The sequence below is a fragment of the Anolis sagrei genome, chromosome 3 (assembly GCF_037176765.1).
Source record: "Anolis sagrei isolate rAnoSag1 chromosome 3, rAnoSag1.mat, whole genome shotgun sequence".
Lineage (NCBI taxonomy): Eukaryota > Metazoa > Chordata > Lepidosauria > Squamata > Dactyloidae > Anolis > Anolis sagrei.
The window spans coordinates 142,156,847-142,174,277 of NC_090023.1; the positions used below are offsets into that span (position 1 = coordinate 142,156,847).

Below are 17,431 nucleotides of genomic sequence, written 5' to 3' on the forward strand. Positions count from 1 at the left end.
TTTACAATTCAGATCCCTAGCCAAGGTTTCAATTTATGCATGGAAGCATTCTACTTTTTGTTGCAATTTGTTCACCTTTTATCATCTTTGCTGAGAACATGGAAGCAATTCTGTTTCCATCATCATCAGGAGATTAAAAACAATGCTCATTTAACACTAAGTTTGGTAATGAAAAGTTAATACTAATTATTAATTTTAAGAAATGACATGGAGAGTTTTCCCCTCTATAATCCAAGTGCACTGAAATCTGTTCAAACATGGACCTTCGCAAAATTTCAAAATACAAATGTATATTGTACTAGATTCCAACTCTTTCAGAAACAGCCTTCAAAAACCAAGCCCCCATCAAAAACCAAGTCCATGGTATTCACAATACTCCAGCATGGCATTTCAGATAAGCTTTCTTGTCTGTGCAGTTTCCCAAATTGTACAAAGAAATCAGAAATACTATGGCATGGATGTTCCTAACTTTCATGATGTATCTTTTATATATAAGAATCTCAAAGCTGTCTTTTCAAGTGTTAACCTAATTCTTGAGGCTTTTTTACCATTTTTTACACCACACTCTCTATTTACGTATGATATGTTATGTCCATAAAAATTAAAAAAATACATATTTGTTTCATCCCTTGTTAATATGAACATTTTATTCTTCTAGTCTAGCTAGACAGTGGTATCTTGTCCAGGAATTACAGTTATGTATTTGATCAATTACATTTTTTTGAGTATCTATAATTTCATGATTTACAAAGTAAAAGATTTTGCTGCAATCTAACCCCACCCAGTCTCCCTCTCAATATAAAAGGGCAGATGCTGCTAAATCCTCAGTTCCAGTGGGATCTGAATGATGTAAAAGGCTGAGCTGATGAAAAACTGAAACATTCTGCAGTTGTGAGCATCTTATGAATGTGTTCCAATTTGGAATCAGTCTTTGGAACATTATCAAAGGGAAGGTTTTCAATTGCAGGCCTTGCAGATGTAGAGACTCCTGATAACTTTAGCTACAGACACCACATAGCTACTGAGTTTGATAACAATCTGCAGTATGAATTTGAGAGCCACGATCACATGCTTATCATCTTCATCCAGTTGCTCTAAGTATGGAACCACTATTTCCCATAGACATTTCTGCTACTCCCCCTTACATTGTGTGTAATTGCAGATATTTTGGCTAGCGGGGAGGCAGAGCAGTATACCTTATGCCTCATCATGTCAAGTTTCCTGCCTTCCTTGTCCATAGGGGCTGAGGGAACCTTTTGAAAGGTTCAGGACTGAGCCACATCTACTATATTCGAATTTGGCTTTGGGTGTCTGAGTAGCCAGTCAAGAGAAGAGTCCTGAATCCTATTTAGATTTTCTATTTTCTCCTGGCTAGTGTGGAATCAAAGAAGTGATGGTTCATGAGAATTAGTGAACCTCAGAGGATAAGGGAAAATGTGAAATATTATAGGAGATTGTACTTATTTATTTATTTCATTGAATATAGAGTCAGTTGGATTCATTCCAGTGAAGAGGCCATCCATAATGTCTGATGTGTGAAGAATCGGACATCATTCTGTATTTTATTATTATTATTATTATTATTATTATTATTATTATTATTATTATTTTAATGTGGATGTCAATTTGTTTTGGGTGGTTTTGGTTATTTTATTCTTTGTCCAGCACCTTACAACACTGAATGTCACTGATTAGTTGTAAACCACCCTGAGTCCCTATGGGGAAATAAGGTGGGATATAAACAAAGTTGATTATTATTATCATCATTATCATCATCATGTGTGAGGGAGGGAGGGTATGAGTTGGTTATCAGAGGGTTAGGAGATGGGCCTAGACAGTAAGATGAGGAAGACATGGGGAAATCATCAAGTTAATGTAACTAAGCCCATGGGATCGATGATTACTGCTAGATGTTGTGTGTGCGGGCAGGGCAGGGAAGGAAAAAGTACTGGTCGTAGAAGTCCGTCAGCCATTGAGACCTGTCCGTTGGGAGTTAATTTGGGCACAGTAGATTCTTGTGGTGGGGAGTGAGGATGGTGGCTCACACAATTTATTTAGTAGCTATCTGTAATGGAATAATCACAGTCCTTGTAATGGTCCTCACAATGTTGATGTTGGGCCTGACTATAAGGATCACATGGCGAGTAGTCTTGACAATAGTATTTCCTGCACCTTGACCTACAGAATCTAAATTCCCATCAGGTCAAAGATGCAGACTGAAATTGGTGTTGGCTGTGTGGGTCCCTTGAGAGCAAATGAGTAGGGAATCCAGATGGTAGACAAGATCAAGATTCTTAATGAACTGAGATGGGATAATCTCTGAGGCTCTATCTAAAGTATGTGAGTACAAAATCAAACTTAAAGTTCATAACCAAAAATGCAAAGAAAAGAGAGCTGGGTACGAGCCAAAGGTTTCTTCGTTGCCATTGATATAGCAGACAAAGAGAAACTGGGGATTTCACAGCAATTGTCCTTTTATACCAGGAGGGAGAATGTGTGAGATTACTGCAAAAATCTCTCTCTAAAGTTCTAATAGGTTCCAAAGGTACACTGTGCAAGTACAGAATAGCCCATTTGTGAGTCACAGAGACCATCAAGAAAAACTCTAGTGTCTCTTTCTGTTCTAAACCCAGTTTAAATGTCTAGCATTTATCACTCTATATAAATAAAGGCATTTCTTATACAATCTTGAGCATCACTTTTGTTTGCTTGGAGGATTAATGCATTCTTCTGATGCCTTGCCTTTTCCTGTTAATGGAATATATGCTGTTTACAAATAGAAGATTTGTATTTTTTTTCAAACTTCCAATAATCCATCTAGTCAAGATATGAGGTGGAAATCCAAACTAAAATGAAAGCATTAGTTCTTATGAAAAAGTACATCCCAGCTACACAGCTGCATGGTATGAATGCTCTGATTGGATTTCCTGAATTGAATGATAGGTTGGACTCAATGGCCTATTGATCCCCTTCCAATCATAAATGAACTGGGAAACATGTAAGGAAAAAGAGAACATATTGTCGAAGGCTTTCATGGCCGGAATCACTGGGTTGTTGTAGGTTTTTCCGGGCGATATGGCCATGTTCTCGAGGCAATTTTTCTCCTGACGTTTCGCCTGCATCTATGGCAAGCATACCTCTGAGGATGCTTGCCATAGATGCAGGTGAAACATCAGGAGAAAAATTGCCTCCAGAACACAGCCATATCGCCCAGAAAAACCTACAACAACCCAGAAAAAGAGAACCTTAAATGCCGATTACCCCAGGAATCGCAGTGCAGAAAGTTACAAGGTTGTGAGTCACAGAGCAGTATTTATGTCACATAACACCACAGAGTCACTCCTTTTATCCCTTTTTTTTGTAAGATCAGACATTTTTTGCTCTGACTTGCAAGTATGTGTTGAATGCTGTACATTAAAGCTGATTACCAGCCTGCAGCAATGACATTCAGAAATGAAAACTAGAGAACTAACGAAATAAACATTACAGTTTTAAAATGATTGCTGATCATTATACTGAACAGTCAGAAAAACAACAGAAAAACTAACATCCATTATTTGAAAAGGAGTAATCATTGCATCGAAAATATCTATTTCATAGCACTCTCTAGCTTGTATCCAAAGCAGATGCTTCTGCTGAACTGTAAATTGGAGCTCATTCCCAAGGAAGAATAGGCGAGGGAGTGTGATACACTTAATATGATGAGAAGATTAAAAGATAATTGATAACGTTCAGTAAATATTTGAATGGCTCTCAAATAGAAGACAGAGCTATGTCAGAGGAAAGGACCTAAAGCAATGTACCGTATATACTAAAGTATAAGCCGAGTTTGTCAGCCCTTTTTTAGGCTGAAAAATCCCCCTTCGGTTTATACTCAAGTCTAAGTTATTTATCATTTTACTCTGTTATTATTATTATTACATTTATTATTTTACTCTATTATTATTATTATTATTATTATTATTACATTTACATTATTTTATTGCATTTATTTTACTCTATTATTATTACATTTATTATTTTACTCTGTTTTATTGAAAGGATATGTAAGCACATTTACATTGAAGAAGGTTAGAATAATGATTTAGTCAGAGTTGGACAGTCTTATCTTAAATTGCAGTTTTATGTAAATCTTCAAAAACATTTACCCTACTAATGCCTCAATTAATGTAGCTGCTGCATTTCCCACCCTTAGCTTATACTCGAGTCAGTTAAGTTTTCCCAGTTTTTTGTGATAAAATTAGGTGCCTTGGCTTATATTTGGATTGGCTAGAGTATATACGGTATTCAAATTACAAGAAAAGAGGTTTTGATTAAATGTAAGGAAGAACTTCCTGATGATAAAAGCTGTTCAATAATACAACGAACTATTCCAGAAAATGGTGAACTCTTCTTCACTGGAATTGTTTAAATAGATTTTGAATGTCCACCTCGGAAATGCTTTATCTGTGGATTCCTGCATTGGCAGGGGGTTAGTGTAAATTGTCCTTGGGATCCCTTCCTACTCTTTAATTCTACAAAATAAAAACAAAACCAATGAAAGCAGAATAACAGGATTTTAGAGAACTAGTAAGTTATGAAATTCATGAAATTCAATTACACCTGAATGCTGCACTTGAGAACAATAGAAAGAGGTGCATGCAAAACCAATTATGGTAGGAAAAAAACCAAAATGCAAGATGTATTATAGCAAATGGATTTTACTAATTGCTTTTCAGATGGGGGCTTCCAACACTTTCTGCTCAATCCCAAAGTACATAGAAACATAATCACACAGGATTCTACTGTCTGCTTTATCTCTTAATCCCATAAATAACTTTTTTCCTATTTTGGAGTGCATTGAAGCTATTTATTTACAAAGCAAACTGACCCATTGAAGCATCTTTGATGTTATTAATTGTGAAAGAAACAAACAGTAAAATGTAACATAAAAAGTATAATTGAATTAATCTAATTAACATAAAAACTCGGTAGTTGAAGATAACATGCTTTGAATATGCCAGAGTACATTTCACTTTTAAGGTTACAGTCCCACAGTAAGGATACGGTCTGTACCAGGAAATAATACACCACCTTTGATCATTTCTCCCATGATGCACCCCACTGACCAAATATCAACTGAAAATAAAATGCAATGACATTAACTGATTGAAAGAAAAACAAATAAGGACGTTAAAAGAGGACGGAAAAATAGTAACACCTGATGATAAAGAACTGTGCAGGTTGAGAATGAATGAGAGTCAAGATGTGCCTGTTACAACAGAACAAATCATTTTCTACTGCTAGATGTAGCCTCAACAATTTTTATAATTATCAGAAAAAGAAAGTTTAGCCCTTAAAGGAAAACTAGACCAGGAAGTACTTTTAAGAAAGAGTATATGACATAGGGGAAAAACAGATCAATAATGACACTTTATTTGTTTATTTATAAATATATAAATAATCAAATAAATAAACAGATCAATCATGATACATTAGTCACCAAAATTCAGCATACTGTAGCAGCACAAGGATACAGTCCCTTCCTGGAAAGAGGATTTTGTGGCAAACCATTTCTCCCATAATGCACCCAACAGACCATATATCCACTATTTTTGAAGCACAAAAAAGGAAGCAAGACAATCAGTCACTGAAAATTAAGAGAAGCAGCAGGACATGAGTGCATCTTATGAAAAGCACAAACAAAAGAAATAAGCAATCATGGGATCAAGCTGTGGATGCATTTTTAGAACAGATACGTGGCTCTGCTTGCCAAGAACACGTTATGGACAAAAACCCAATGGAAGCAATTAAGTGTCACAAGATAAAACGTTGCTTACCTGTCATCTAGGGTTATCTGTACCCTCAAACAAATGGTTTTGTGCCCGCACAAAAACCATGACTGGAATGTTCTAGAACTGAGTAGCTTGGCAGGAATCTTGCCCTCTCCTTTCATCTACAACTGTACAGGCCCTAGACTTCCAATACTACTCTCTCTTCAGCTGCAAAGCATGCCAAGGAGAAAATGAATGGGGACCTGAATCAGAGGGGAAATAAGGCAGGTGGGATGAGGACACAGATGACCACTTAAGGAACCACAGTAACAGGTAAGCAACCTGTTCTCTTTTGTGGTCTCTGTACCTCACAAAACTGGGTGAATATTACTCTTAGAGGTGGGGAAGGCCACTGGAAAAAATATGATAAAATGGCACAGTTGAACAAGCACTAGCTTTAAACCTGGAATCTAAGTGGTGATGCTTAATAAAGGTATCAGTGAGCTGCTTTGCCAAGGTCTGGTATGGAAACACAAGGCAAAAAAGCAGAAAAGAGGCTATAGCTATAGCAGAAAATCCTTTGATACTCTCCGGAAAAGGTTTATTTACAAGTATATATATTAATTTTATGGTCTTTATTACCCATCTAGAAAGATGCTGAGAAGAAACATCTTTCTTGGGACCAGAGTGGTAGGTGATTAACTTGTGAAAATGGGAGAAACATAGAAAGCAAAGGCTCTACAAACATCCAAAGAATGAAAAGCAGTCTCTAAAACAGAAGACAGATTCTGGTAAAAGATGGGCATAACAATGTGCTGGTTGACATGGAAATGGTAAACAAAAAAAGTGATGTTAGGTCATAATATGACCATGTCTTTGTGAAAGCCGAAGACGGATCCATCACTCCAAAGCAAAGTTCACTTGTCCTTCTTGCTGAAGTGATGGTGACCAAAAGATGACTTTCAGTATTAGCAACCACTCATCAACAGGGGCTAAAAGTTCAAGTGGCTTTGACAGCTGTTGGAAAAAAAAAAACCCAAACTTGGTGAGAGGGGTGTTATAGGAGGCAGATGGAAGGATATATGTGAGCTAAAACCTTGAGGTAGCTTTTCACTGTTGGGTTGCTAAATAACATACAGTACAGCAAAGAGGCAAAGTCATGGGGCATCCTTTTAAGACTTGCACAACTGCTAGGAAGATGGTGTTCACCATCCACAACAATCACATTCTACTAATGGCATAGAGGTCCATAGATTGTGGGTCTCTTAGAGGGTGAAACAGTCAAAGAACTGGAGGATAATAGGCCTTATATGGAAAACTGGCTGAGATGTTATTATCAAAAAGTCAAAACTAGGTTGTTGTAGGTTTTTTCAGGCTATATGGCCATGTTCTAGAGGCATTCTCTCCTGACATTTCACCTGCATCTATGGCAAACATCCTCAGAGGTAGTGATGAAGGAGCCTGAGGCAATCTTGGAGGCTGTGTCAGGGCCCGTCCAGTATGTGACCCTGTGGCCCCTTCTACACTGCCATATAAAATCCAGATTATCTGCTTTGAACTGGATTGTATAGCAATGTAGACTCAAACAATCCAGTTCAAAGCAGATAATTTGGATTATCTGCTTTGATAATCTGAATTATATAGCAGTGTAAAGGGGGCCTAAGAGGCAACTACTGACATTATGGTGCCTGTGTGACTGGCGATGACAGCAGCAAGGTATCAGGTGGAAGTTGGTGACTACAATCGCCATGATCTCAACAGGGAACCGGAGTATTGATGGTGATAATGTTCTCTCGCCCAATGCTTAGATCTTGACCATGAGATCAAATGAATGTCGCAGAATTGAAAGGCCAATTGGTGTTGACACAACTTGAGAAGGAGAAGCTCCAAGCATGCTTCTGACAAGTCTCTTATCATCGTCAGTTGAGAAGTTATAGGAGTGTCCCAAAGTTCTCCTTAGGAATTATCAACTATTCCTAATTCTTTGTGTCTGGCCAGAGAAGTAGTGGTTGTTTGGGTCTTCAATGGGAGCAAAAAAACAGAAGGGTGTGGGGATCCCACCTTCATCATGATAGCAGAGTGATTTTCCAATATTGGTTTTTTTACTTGTGGCACTTCTCTTTCTTCCTTTCATTTCATAAGCATGGTTTTAGCAAATGAGCCTCTCGGAGTCTTCGCCCGAACATGCCAGTCCTCTTCTTGCATCGACCTTATTATTGGCACTTTCATCAAATAAATGGAAGGGGGAGCAGTCAGTATCAGCTCAGGTGCAAGAGCCAAAGACACAGAAGGAGTCTGTATTGAGGAGCTCGGCAGAACAAGAGGTACAGAAGACAGTTCTGAGCCAGAAGGTTTCAAACTTTAGGCCTGTTTGGATGATGATTTAGATAATACCGATGGTGAGGATGGCAACAAGATATTTGATAAAACAGCAATTTCAGTCAAGCCACCCAATTTTTCCTTGCCTGAGGCGAAAAAGTCTGGCAGTAGGAACAGGACTGCACCACATGGCCTTCTCTGTAACATTGTAAGCATTTACTATGGCCATAAGTGTTAGTCATTTTTCCCTTTGAAACGTTCACAGTGCTTAAATCGGTTGAACAAGACAAGGGCTCCTGAAGTTAGTGGCTCAACAGAAAAAATCATCAAAACCTATCCTAAATACTGTAGAGTGGTTGGAACCAGAGTCTGAGTCAAGCCACAGTTGTATGGAAAAGAGAAAGCAAAATAGGAAAAAGCACAAGGTTCCAAATGTGGCAGTTGTAGCAGATGAAAAGGAACTAAAGGATTTATACCCCTGGGAGGATGGAGGAGGCGTTACCACCAAAAATATTTTCCTGCAGGTTCTGAGAAGGCTCTGCACTGGAGCAGTAAACCCATTTGTGTGATGCACAGCAGTCATGAAGAAGAAATAGCTACTCTCCCATAATGGGAACTCCAGTGGTGCTATAACTTTTGCTATGCATCTGAGAGGGTTTTTTTTCCTTTTTAAAAATTTCTTGGATATGCTTTTTGAGCCACATCTGATCTAAGATTCCCCTGGTGTCCTTTTTTAACTATGAAGGAAAGGGAATAATTGGTGGAGTATTGGAGCTTCAACAAAATGTCTTAAGAGAATCTACACGAGGAAGAAATCTGAATATTCTTAGCTCAGTGGAAGTTTTCCTATTTTACCTTTTTCAACTAAAAGAGACATCTTTATCTTTTATCTCATGGTCTGAAATTACCAGCTGGGCACTGCTGGACTCCAGCTCAAACATTGGACCTTCGAACTGCATCTCCTCACCCTTGCTATCAGAGCTATCCACAACAATGTTGTTACAGAGACTCCTACTGGGAGCTTTTTAATTCCTCCGGGATCTTTTTGTACCTGGCAGACACCTCTAAAAAGGCAGGAGAGTGTAAGAACCAACTACTTCTAAATAATTTATGGCAAAGAAAGTGCAAAGAAAGAAAACATAGCAAAGCCCAAAGAAAGCAAGAACAGAGCTTTTAGAACTACTACATAAGTCCCACTTCGCAATGCGCTAGGCAGAGCCACTGGAGAGCAGGATGTCTCTCCTTGAAGAAGTAACAGAAGCAACAATTGGCCCTGTGTAAATGTTTATGAGACAATGGAAACCCAAGCTAAGATTCTGTGAGAATTTGACATTCAGTGGGAAAAAATATTTTCCCTAAAGCAAAGCAGTAGCCTACTTTATATAAGTCAATTTTATCAAAGCAAAATTTTACACTGCCTTCTTTATGTACATCTCATAACAGGTTTTCAACACAATATATTGGAATTACTGCATACTTAGCTCATGTTATTATATTTTTAAAGATTTCAGAAGCTTTAGAAGGCAAGAACAGGAGGGAACTATGAAGCATATTATATACAGGAATAAAATTAAAGTTTCTGACCATTTTCTTTGTATCCCATTCCTAAGATGACTTCTGGCGCTCTGTAGTAACGAGTCACTACATAAGGTGTCATCATAAAGCTGGTTCCTGCTGTTCTAGCCAGTCCAAAGTCAAGAATCTTCAAAGTGCAGTCAGATTTTACCACTATATTGCTAGGTTTCAAATCCTTCACAAAAGAGAGAGATAATTTTAAGGCAAGTATTAATTTCCAATGTAGCTCAGTAGAATCTAAAGTACAACAGACTAAATACCATATATCTTCAGTCTTAAGATGCCATCAATTGTAAGACTCACCCTAATTTCAGTAACAAGAAAAATACCTAAGGCACAACTACAATTCTAAAACAAAATGTGTATATAAGAAAAAGGTGTGTCTTAGAACCAAAGAAATACAGTTGTTTTCTACATTCAACTGCATCAATAAAACATCACTAATTCCTATAAATAGTGAAAAAGATGGTAAACTATAAGGTAAATCAGCAGCAAATATTTAGATAACTTGAAGTGAATCTGACAAATACGTAAAGCAAATTCTGAGATGCCAGAGTACAGAACCTTACTCATAAAACTTCATAGCAAAATAATCTGCCTTTTAAAGGTGTATTAATTTTGCCTGTTAAATAATTTTAGAAAATATTTACTTGAATAAATTGGTTTAGGTTGATAATCTAAAGTAGTAGACCTTTAGTAGTAGGCACTTCACACAAGATACCTTTTTCAGAGGAATCCAATCCAATGGCTCAAAAAAATTAGCAATGTAATTCAAATGTGACAGAAATGATTTCCATTTGCATCTCAAATATCTTTCACAAGCCCGAAGTGAACATAAAGCACTAAAATGTGGCAAGTAAGAAAAAATAGCTCTGTATAAGAGATACCATTTGATGATAATAATTCTATAAATATAAGGAACAGAATTGAGACTGTCATAGCAGCACTGAACCTTGAGATCTGGAAGAAATGTTCATAGTAATTTTATAGAGAAAGAAGGAATCTTCGCAGAAAGTACAAATCTGAGACTTTTGAGAGTTTTAATAGAAAGCTAGAAATATGCAGCATCCTGTGCCACATGCAAACAATTATACATATGAAAATATGTAATTGTTTTGAGGTTAAATGTATGACTTCATTCAACCAAGTGCAATTTCAGTCTATTAATCTCTTTGTCAGATAAAGTGTCCTATGTTTTCGTCTCAAAAGTATAAAAACTCAGTTCTGCAAAAAGTAAAATTGCTTTATTCACACAAAAGAGCAACAAGCTCTGAAGAGTAATGCAAATATTAATTTAAATTAAGTAAAATTAAGTAGATACCTTCAGAAATGTCACTATATTGCTTTTAAGGGAACATAAACAGATTAGGGGAAAGATAATATACCCCCCTCAACACACACACACACAAAGAAGCATTTTAGATCTACCATAATAATCTCACTAACCCTATGTATAATTCCAGCTGAGTGAAGATGCTTAATACCACACAACATCTGATAGAGGAGATAGGACATGCGTTCATGGTCAAGCTCCATCTGAATCACCTGGCAGAGATTTGCATCCATGAGCTCCATCACTATGTAACTTTTGTGGGAGATCAAAAAATCAAATGAGATGGCAGCAATATCTTTGATCATCAATCAAGTATGCACTCATAATATCATAAACTAAAAAGTCTTACATATCTTGAAATAAATCATACTTACACATCTTGAAATTCTTCTAGCAACTTCTGTGGAGTGAAGACATTCAACAGGCCAATAATCTAAAAAGTAACAAAATTCCCCAAATAATTTATTTTCAATTAAACATGCCAGTTAATATATTAAAAATTAAATTCAGAAACTACTTTAAAATCAAATTTAAAAAGCAAGGAACAAAAATCAAGCAGTCATATAGGAAGGACAGCTATGAAGGAACTAGTTAAGATCCTGAATCAATCAACAAGATATGTAATTTAATACTGAAATTAGGATTATCTACATATCATACTTCCTATTTTTATGCATGATTTTGAAAGCTGAACAGGTAAGAAAAACCTTTGAAATTGTGTTGCTGGAGAAAAGTTCCACAGATACCATGAAATGTTTAAAAAACCAACACAGATCAAACCTTAACTCCCCCTAGAAGCCAAGATGATTGTACTAACCTCAGATGGTTGTACTTTGCCATACCATGAGAAGACATGACTCACTAGAAAAGGCAATAATGCTTGGTAAGGTAGAAAGCACTAGGAAAAGAGGAAGATCACATTCTAGATGCGTGGTTCTCAACCTGTGGGTCCCCAGGTGTTTGGGCCTACAACTCCCAGAAATTCCAGCCAGTTTACCAGCTGTTAGGATTTCTGGGAGTTGAAGGCCAAAACATTTGGGGACCCACAGGTTGAGAACCACTGTTCTAGATGGATATACACTCAATCAAGAAAGTCATGGACCTGAGCAGAATGATTAATGAGTAGCTTAAGTACCCAGCAATGCGGGTTAGGTCTACTGTAATATTATTTATTAAAAATAGTCATTGTTTGTTTTTGTTTTAGGAAATGCATAAAGATACGGGTGAACTAATTTCCAACATTGTGGATCAATTCCCCCCAAGCCCCACCAGTATTCAAAGTTGGTCATGTTGAGTATGTGTGCCAGGTTTGGTCAGGATCCATCGCTAGTTGAGTTAAGAGTACTCTCTGGATATGGGTGAACTATAACTCCCACCCTCCAATGTCAATTCCCTCCAAACACCACCAGCATTTAAAGTTGGACATGCGTGCGAAGTTTGGTCCAGATCCATTGTAGGCTGGGTTCAGAGTGCTCTGTGATTTTAAGTGAACTAAATTGCCTTTTCCCCCTAAGTACATGGGGGTGAAGTAAGGAATTTTACACATCCCACTTACACTACAAACTTTCTCAACAATCTACTCCACCCTGGGTAGCAGAGTTTAAAATCATCATAGCACCACTCCTTTGGACATACAAACCTTTACATCAAAGTACATGAATAAAATAAAACTCTTTTCATGACACTTAGTTTAAACTTCATATTTAACTTTAAAACATTACACAGTTGTACTTACATTTTTGTGATTTACACACTTCATGAGAACAAGTTCTCTGTAGGCTCTTTTTGCATGGGTTTGGTTCTGAAACGGCCGACTTAGCTTTTTGATTGCAACATTTCTTTCAAGGATAGCATCATAGGCTGCACTGTAAATAAAAATTAATTGCTATAATCACATTTATGCAAATTAAAATAAAACTGAATGGAGTCAGAAAGAGATTCAAGATATATAATACATAGTCAGTCAGGAGTCTGATATTTATATTTCATATAGCCAAATGCTATGGATTGTTTATGGGAAGGGAGAATCTAACTGTTTAAGTCAAAGGCTCAGTCACAATGTCAAGACAGAACTTCTTGATGCAGAGGTTATGCCTCTTCCCTCTAGCCCTCCAAGAAAAAAAAAACCTGTTTTCTTTCTATTTAATTTCAACCCACAGTATACTGTTATACACAAAATGAGGTTATGCTGAACAGTTACTTTCTCCACACACACATTTGGTTATCCAGCAGTTATTTAACATGAAACTTTCAATTGTGTCCATTCCCATTTTTTTAAAAGTCACTGAACTGCTTTGAAAAAAGAAGGGCCTTACCATACTATGCCTTGTGCACCTGAGCCAATGGGTTTTAAATTCTGGTATCTTTTGAGTACAGTGAAGGTAGAATCTCCAATCTCTACACTGTAGAAGTTGTTTTCATGTTTACTTCTGCTCATGATTCCGTTAAATGAACACCTTAACTTAAAAGACATGAATCTGTAAAAACACAAAACAAAATTATATTTTTTCAAGAAAGTACAAACCATTTCTCCCATCTATATCACTAGAGAAATAGAAACATATTTGTCTTTTCATCAAATGCAAAATAACAAAAATACTCTGCAACGTTGAACATAAACATCAAAGGCAAATTTTCATTTCTCTTTTGGCACCAAGTCCAACTTAGAGGGAGAGACAGTACAGGTCATTGCTGAAAACCATGAGGGTCCAAATATCGTGTTTATTATTTATTATACTTTTAGATGTTGCAGTTCTAACTATGTTGCCATTGATTTCAATCCCTTTAAAAAGAAAAATAATCTGAGGAAGATATATAAATGGATCAAGAGAATCATGAGTAATATGCTGTTTCACCTCTCCAGTTTGGACCATAACCAAAGACTACAGAATTCTGTAAGTATTTGTTTTTATTTTGTGTCCTAGATATAGATATATAGATATTTGGCTTGGGTTACATTTTAAAAATGTACCTGTTCTAACTTACAAATTCAACTTAAGAACAAACCTACAGAACCCATCTTGTTCGTAACTTGGGGACCGTCTGTACTGACAATAAAAACAACATTAGTAACATGGGTAATGTACACAATCATTGCAGGTAACACAAACATCCTAACAAAGGTAGCAGAATTCAAACACCCAGCTATGTCAGTTTACTTCAGCAGAAAAAGATAAATGAATCCTATAGCACCTTTCTGGCTATCTTTCTAGCATATGCTTTTGTGAACTACATGCATCTGATGGAGTGGACTGGAGCTCAAAAAACTTGTGCTAGACATTTTTCTCAGTCTGAAAGGCAAGATTGAGAAAATCTCTTTGTATATTTTTAAACTGGCAGTAAATAAGCCAATTATTTATTTAGTTCAAAAGGAAACTTTATTCTGGTTAATGCATTTAGTGGTACACTGAGATTGTTTGTTGTCCAATGTGATCTATTCCGTTTTTCTTAAATTGTGGGTTCTAACCCCAAATGGGTCCCCTTAGCTCAATGTTGGGGTCCCCAAAATTTTGGTAACAGCATATTTTTAATGCCATCTAGTGGCAATTTTAGACATTTACATGAATTTGTTTTGCAGTGTTTACAGTAGACTCTGCAGAAGATGCTTCAGTCTGCTTAGCAAGCCTTGTAAATGCTAATTTGTTATCAGGAAATGTTTATTTTTTATATGTATTTTATATACCTGTACACCTGGAGTCAAGTAAACATTTCTCAGGCCAAAACAGGTCGCAAGTGGAAAGGATTAAGAAAGGATCTATTACACCTTTTATCGGGAATGCTTGTCCATATTCCATATATGGCAAACAAAGTATAAATTGGATGGGAATTATGTTGGCCATGGACATCAGCTAGCCCTCAAGCCAATTTTGCCTGTTTTTCTGACAAATTTCTATGTTCTTCCTTCCTTCTTCAGAGAAATGAAAAGACACTGCCAGCAAGTGAAGAAGGCAGCAGAATAGATCATGCTTGCTCATGGCTACTCAACTCAATGATTTGCTTAGTAACTCTGATCCTTCTCACATGGTCTTCCTTGTCAGTCAAGAAACATCTGGTTCACTTGTACAGTAAAACTGTCTGCTAGTATTGTTGGCTGTGAAAGCACTGCTGAGTAGACTGGCTTTGAGGCAGCCAATCACAGTTCAGAGCAGCTGTGAAGGGGGCTGTGGGACAATACAATGTTTTTAAAGGGAGAAGCTTGGTTGCAGAGGGGAGCAGACAGAGCTTTGATTTCAGCAAACAAGGCTTGAAGTTTGAGTTGAGTGTTGAGTTGACAAAGAGCTTTCGATTGGGTGGGGGTGGGGAGGGTGAATTACCCATGGTTTTGGGGAAACTATATCACTAAGGTGAACGAGACAACTTTTGCAATCCAAATCTGAGAATTGGAATCAAATAATTCTAGTTGTGTTGACATCTAGAGGGAGATGAATTAAAGGATTTCACTTTGTCAGGAACTGATCAACTTATGTTCCTTAGGAAAGCAGAGTCCCTGTGAATTCATTACTGAGTAACAAAAGCATGAAAATTTAAAATTACTTAAAGAAGTAGCAGCTTCAAATCACTAAGGTGACTACAGCAAACCTATCCATAGACAGTGAAATCTCGATTTATAAGTGCACCAACTTATGTGTTTTTCGAGATACGAGCCATCTCTGATTGTTTTTTTTATCTGAAATCTGAGCCAAGATCTGAGTTACAAGCTAGCCCTTTTCCACCTTTGGCAAGATGGCAGCCACACTTAGAGACCGAAGTAGAGAGAGAAGGATACCAACAATCAAAGCATAGACTGCTCCATTCGCCGCAAGGGACTTCGTGGTGAGGCCCATTGCTCGGGCCCATAGTAGACCATGCAAGGCCAGCAATGGAGCTTTAGGGAACCTTCACAGTGGCGAGAAGAGCAAGAGATGAGAGAACATGGCGGCAGAGAAGGAAGGGCTGGCTGAAGCCCCTGAACTCCACAGGGCTTTGGCACAGGAGACTGGAGACCTCCTTTCTCTCCATCTCTGAAGAATATGTGGTGGCCCTGAACTCCTCTCATCCAGCCAGAGAGCAGCAATGCCACTGTAGACCTCAGCCACCCGAGCAGATATCTGCCACTGAAGGGAATGCATGAGACAGGCCAAGCTCACAAGGAGGGAGGGAGACAGATCTGCGCCCCCTCTTACATCTTAATATCCCTCCATTTCATTTTAGCCTCTCCCCCATATTAATGTGGGGCCCATTTTCGCTTCCTCCATTTGCCCCTTCCACTCCACTATTTTCAGTCTCTGCTTGTTTTCAGCTCTAGTGTTGCTGCCACTCTTCTTCCACCTCCAGCTCCAATTTCTAGCAGGCTGTCATTTCTGGAAGGCCGGAACGGATTAATTGCATTTCAATGCATTAATTTACTTTGAAAAAAGAGCAATTTGAGTTAAGAGCTCAGTCACAAAATAAATTAAATTAGTAAGTCAAGGTATCACTGTATATTTGCAAGGCAAGCTATATTGCAAGACAGCTATTAAAAATGTGGGAAAATCCATATGTTTTGCTGTGGTACCAAATATAAGGAAAGGATGCTGGAGATGGCTCACTCAAGCTCTTTCGGTTGACAATGAGCGATAAGTAAGCCATCCCACCATCTGACTCAAAACTTTTACTGAACAAAGGTGGGTTAACAAGTTAGTAATTTTTCACGGAACCTCTGAAATAGGTCAATGAATAGGTACTAGTAGAGACAAAACTCCATCCAATGCCTGTGATTGAAGACTCTTTTAAATGAGTAGGCATAGATATTAAGGGTCACTTACCGAGGGCCCTTCCACACTGCCCAATATCCCAGAATATCAAGGCAGAAAATCCCACAATATCTGCTTTGAACACGCAGATAATGTGGGATTTTCTGCCTTGATATTCTGGAATATAGGACTGTGTGGAAGGGCCCCTACAGCAACCAGGAAGAATACCTATCTTTTGACCGTAGTCACTTATGTTGTTTGGTACCCAGAAGCAGTTGCCTTGTCAAATCCAAAAAAACACCACTGTTGCAGATGTACTGGTAACCTCTCTTTTGCAGAGTAGGGTTTCCCAGTGAAATGATTTCAGATTGGGGATAACACTCTTTGTAGATTGCATCTCTACAGAATGAACAAAATACAGGTTGAGTATCCCTGATTCAAACTGGTAAGGACCATTAGGGTTTTGGATTTCAGATTTTGGAATATTTGTATGTGCATAATGAGATATCTTGGAGATGAGGCCCAAGCCCAAACATGAAATCCACTTGTGCTTCATACACACCTTATACACACAGCCTATAAAATAATGTAATAATTTTATGTGTACACAAAAGGTCACTATCGTGTACAACTGTGGAGTATTTGAGAATTAAAAACACTCAACCTGTACTTTCCTCATTAGATTCTGAGTTCTGGCAGTGGCACTTGGGAAGAGCAAATAATGGCAATATTTTCCAGGC

The 17,431-nt window shown here is 37.6% G+C and overlaps 1 protein-coding gene across 3 annotated transcripts in view; it reads right to left on the reverse strand.

Moving 5' to 3' along the window:
• MAPK8 (mitogen-activated protein kinase 8) overlaps window positions 1-17,431 on the reverse strand; it is a 32,064-nt gene that overhangs the window by 12,607 nt on the left and 2,026 nt on the right. For 2 of the 3 annotated variants that reach the window (XM_060769318.2, XM_060769317.2), the window contains exons 2-7: window positions 13,296-13,457; window positions 12,716-12,845; window positions 11,355-11,413; window positions 11,094-11,232; window positions 9,657-9,822; window positions 5,047-5,118 (exon numbers count right to left, since the gene is read on the reverse strand). In XM_060769318.2, coding sequence (XP_060625301.1) covers window positions 5,047-5,118; window positions 9,657-9,822; window positions 11,094-11,232; window positions 11,355-11,413; window positions 12,716-12,845; window positions 13,296-13,453 — 724 coding nt within the window. In that variant the 5' untranslated portion in view covers window positions 13,454-13,457. Of the gene's footprint in view, window positions 1-5,046; window positions 5,119-5,516; window positions 5,589-9,656; window positions 9,823-11,093; window positions 11,233-11,354; window positions 11,414-12,715; window positions 12,846-13,295; window positions 13,458-17,431 lie in introns of all 3 variants that reach the window. The other variant, XM_060769316.2, reaches the window with a different exon arrangement.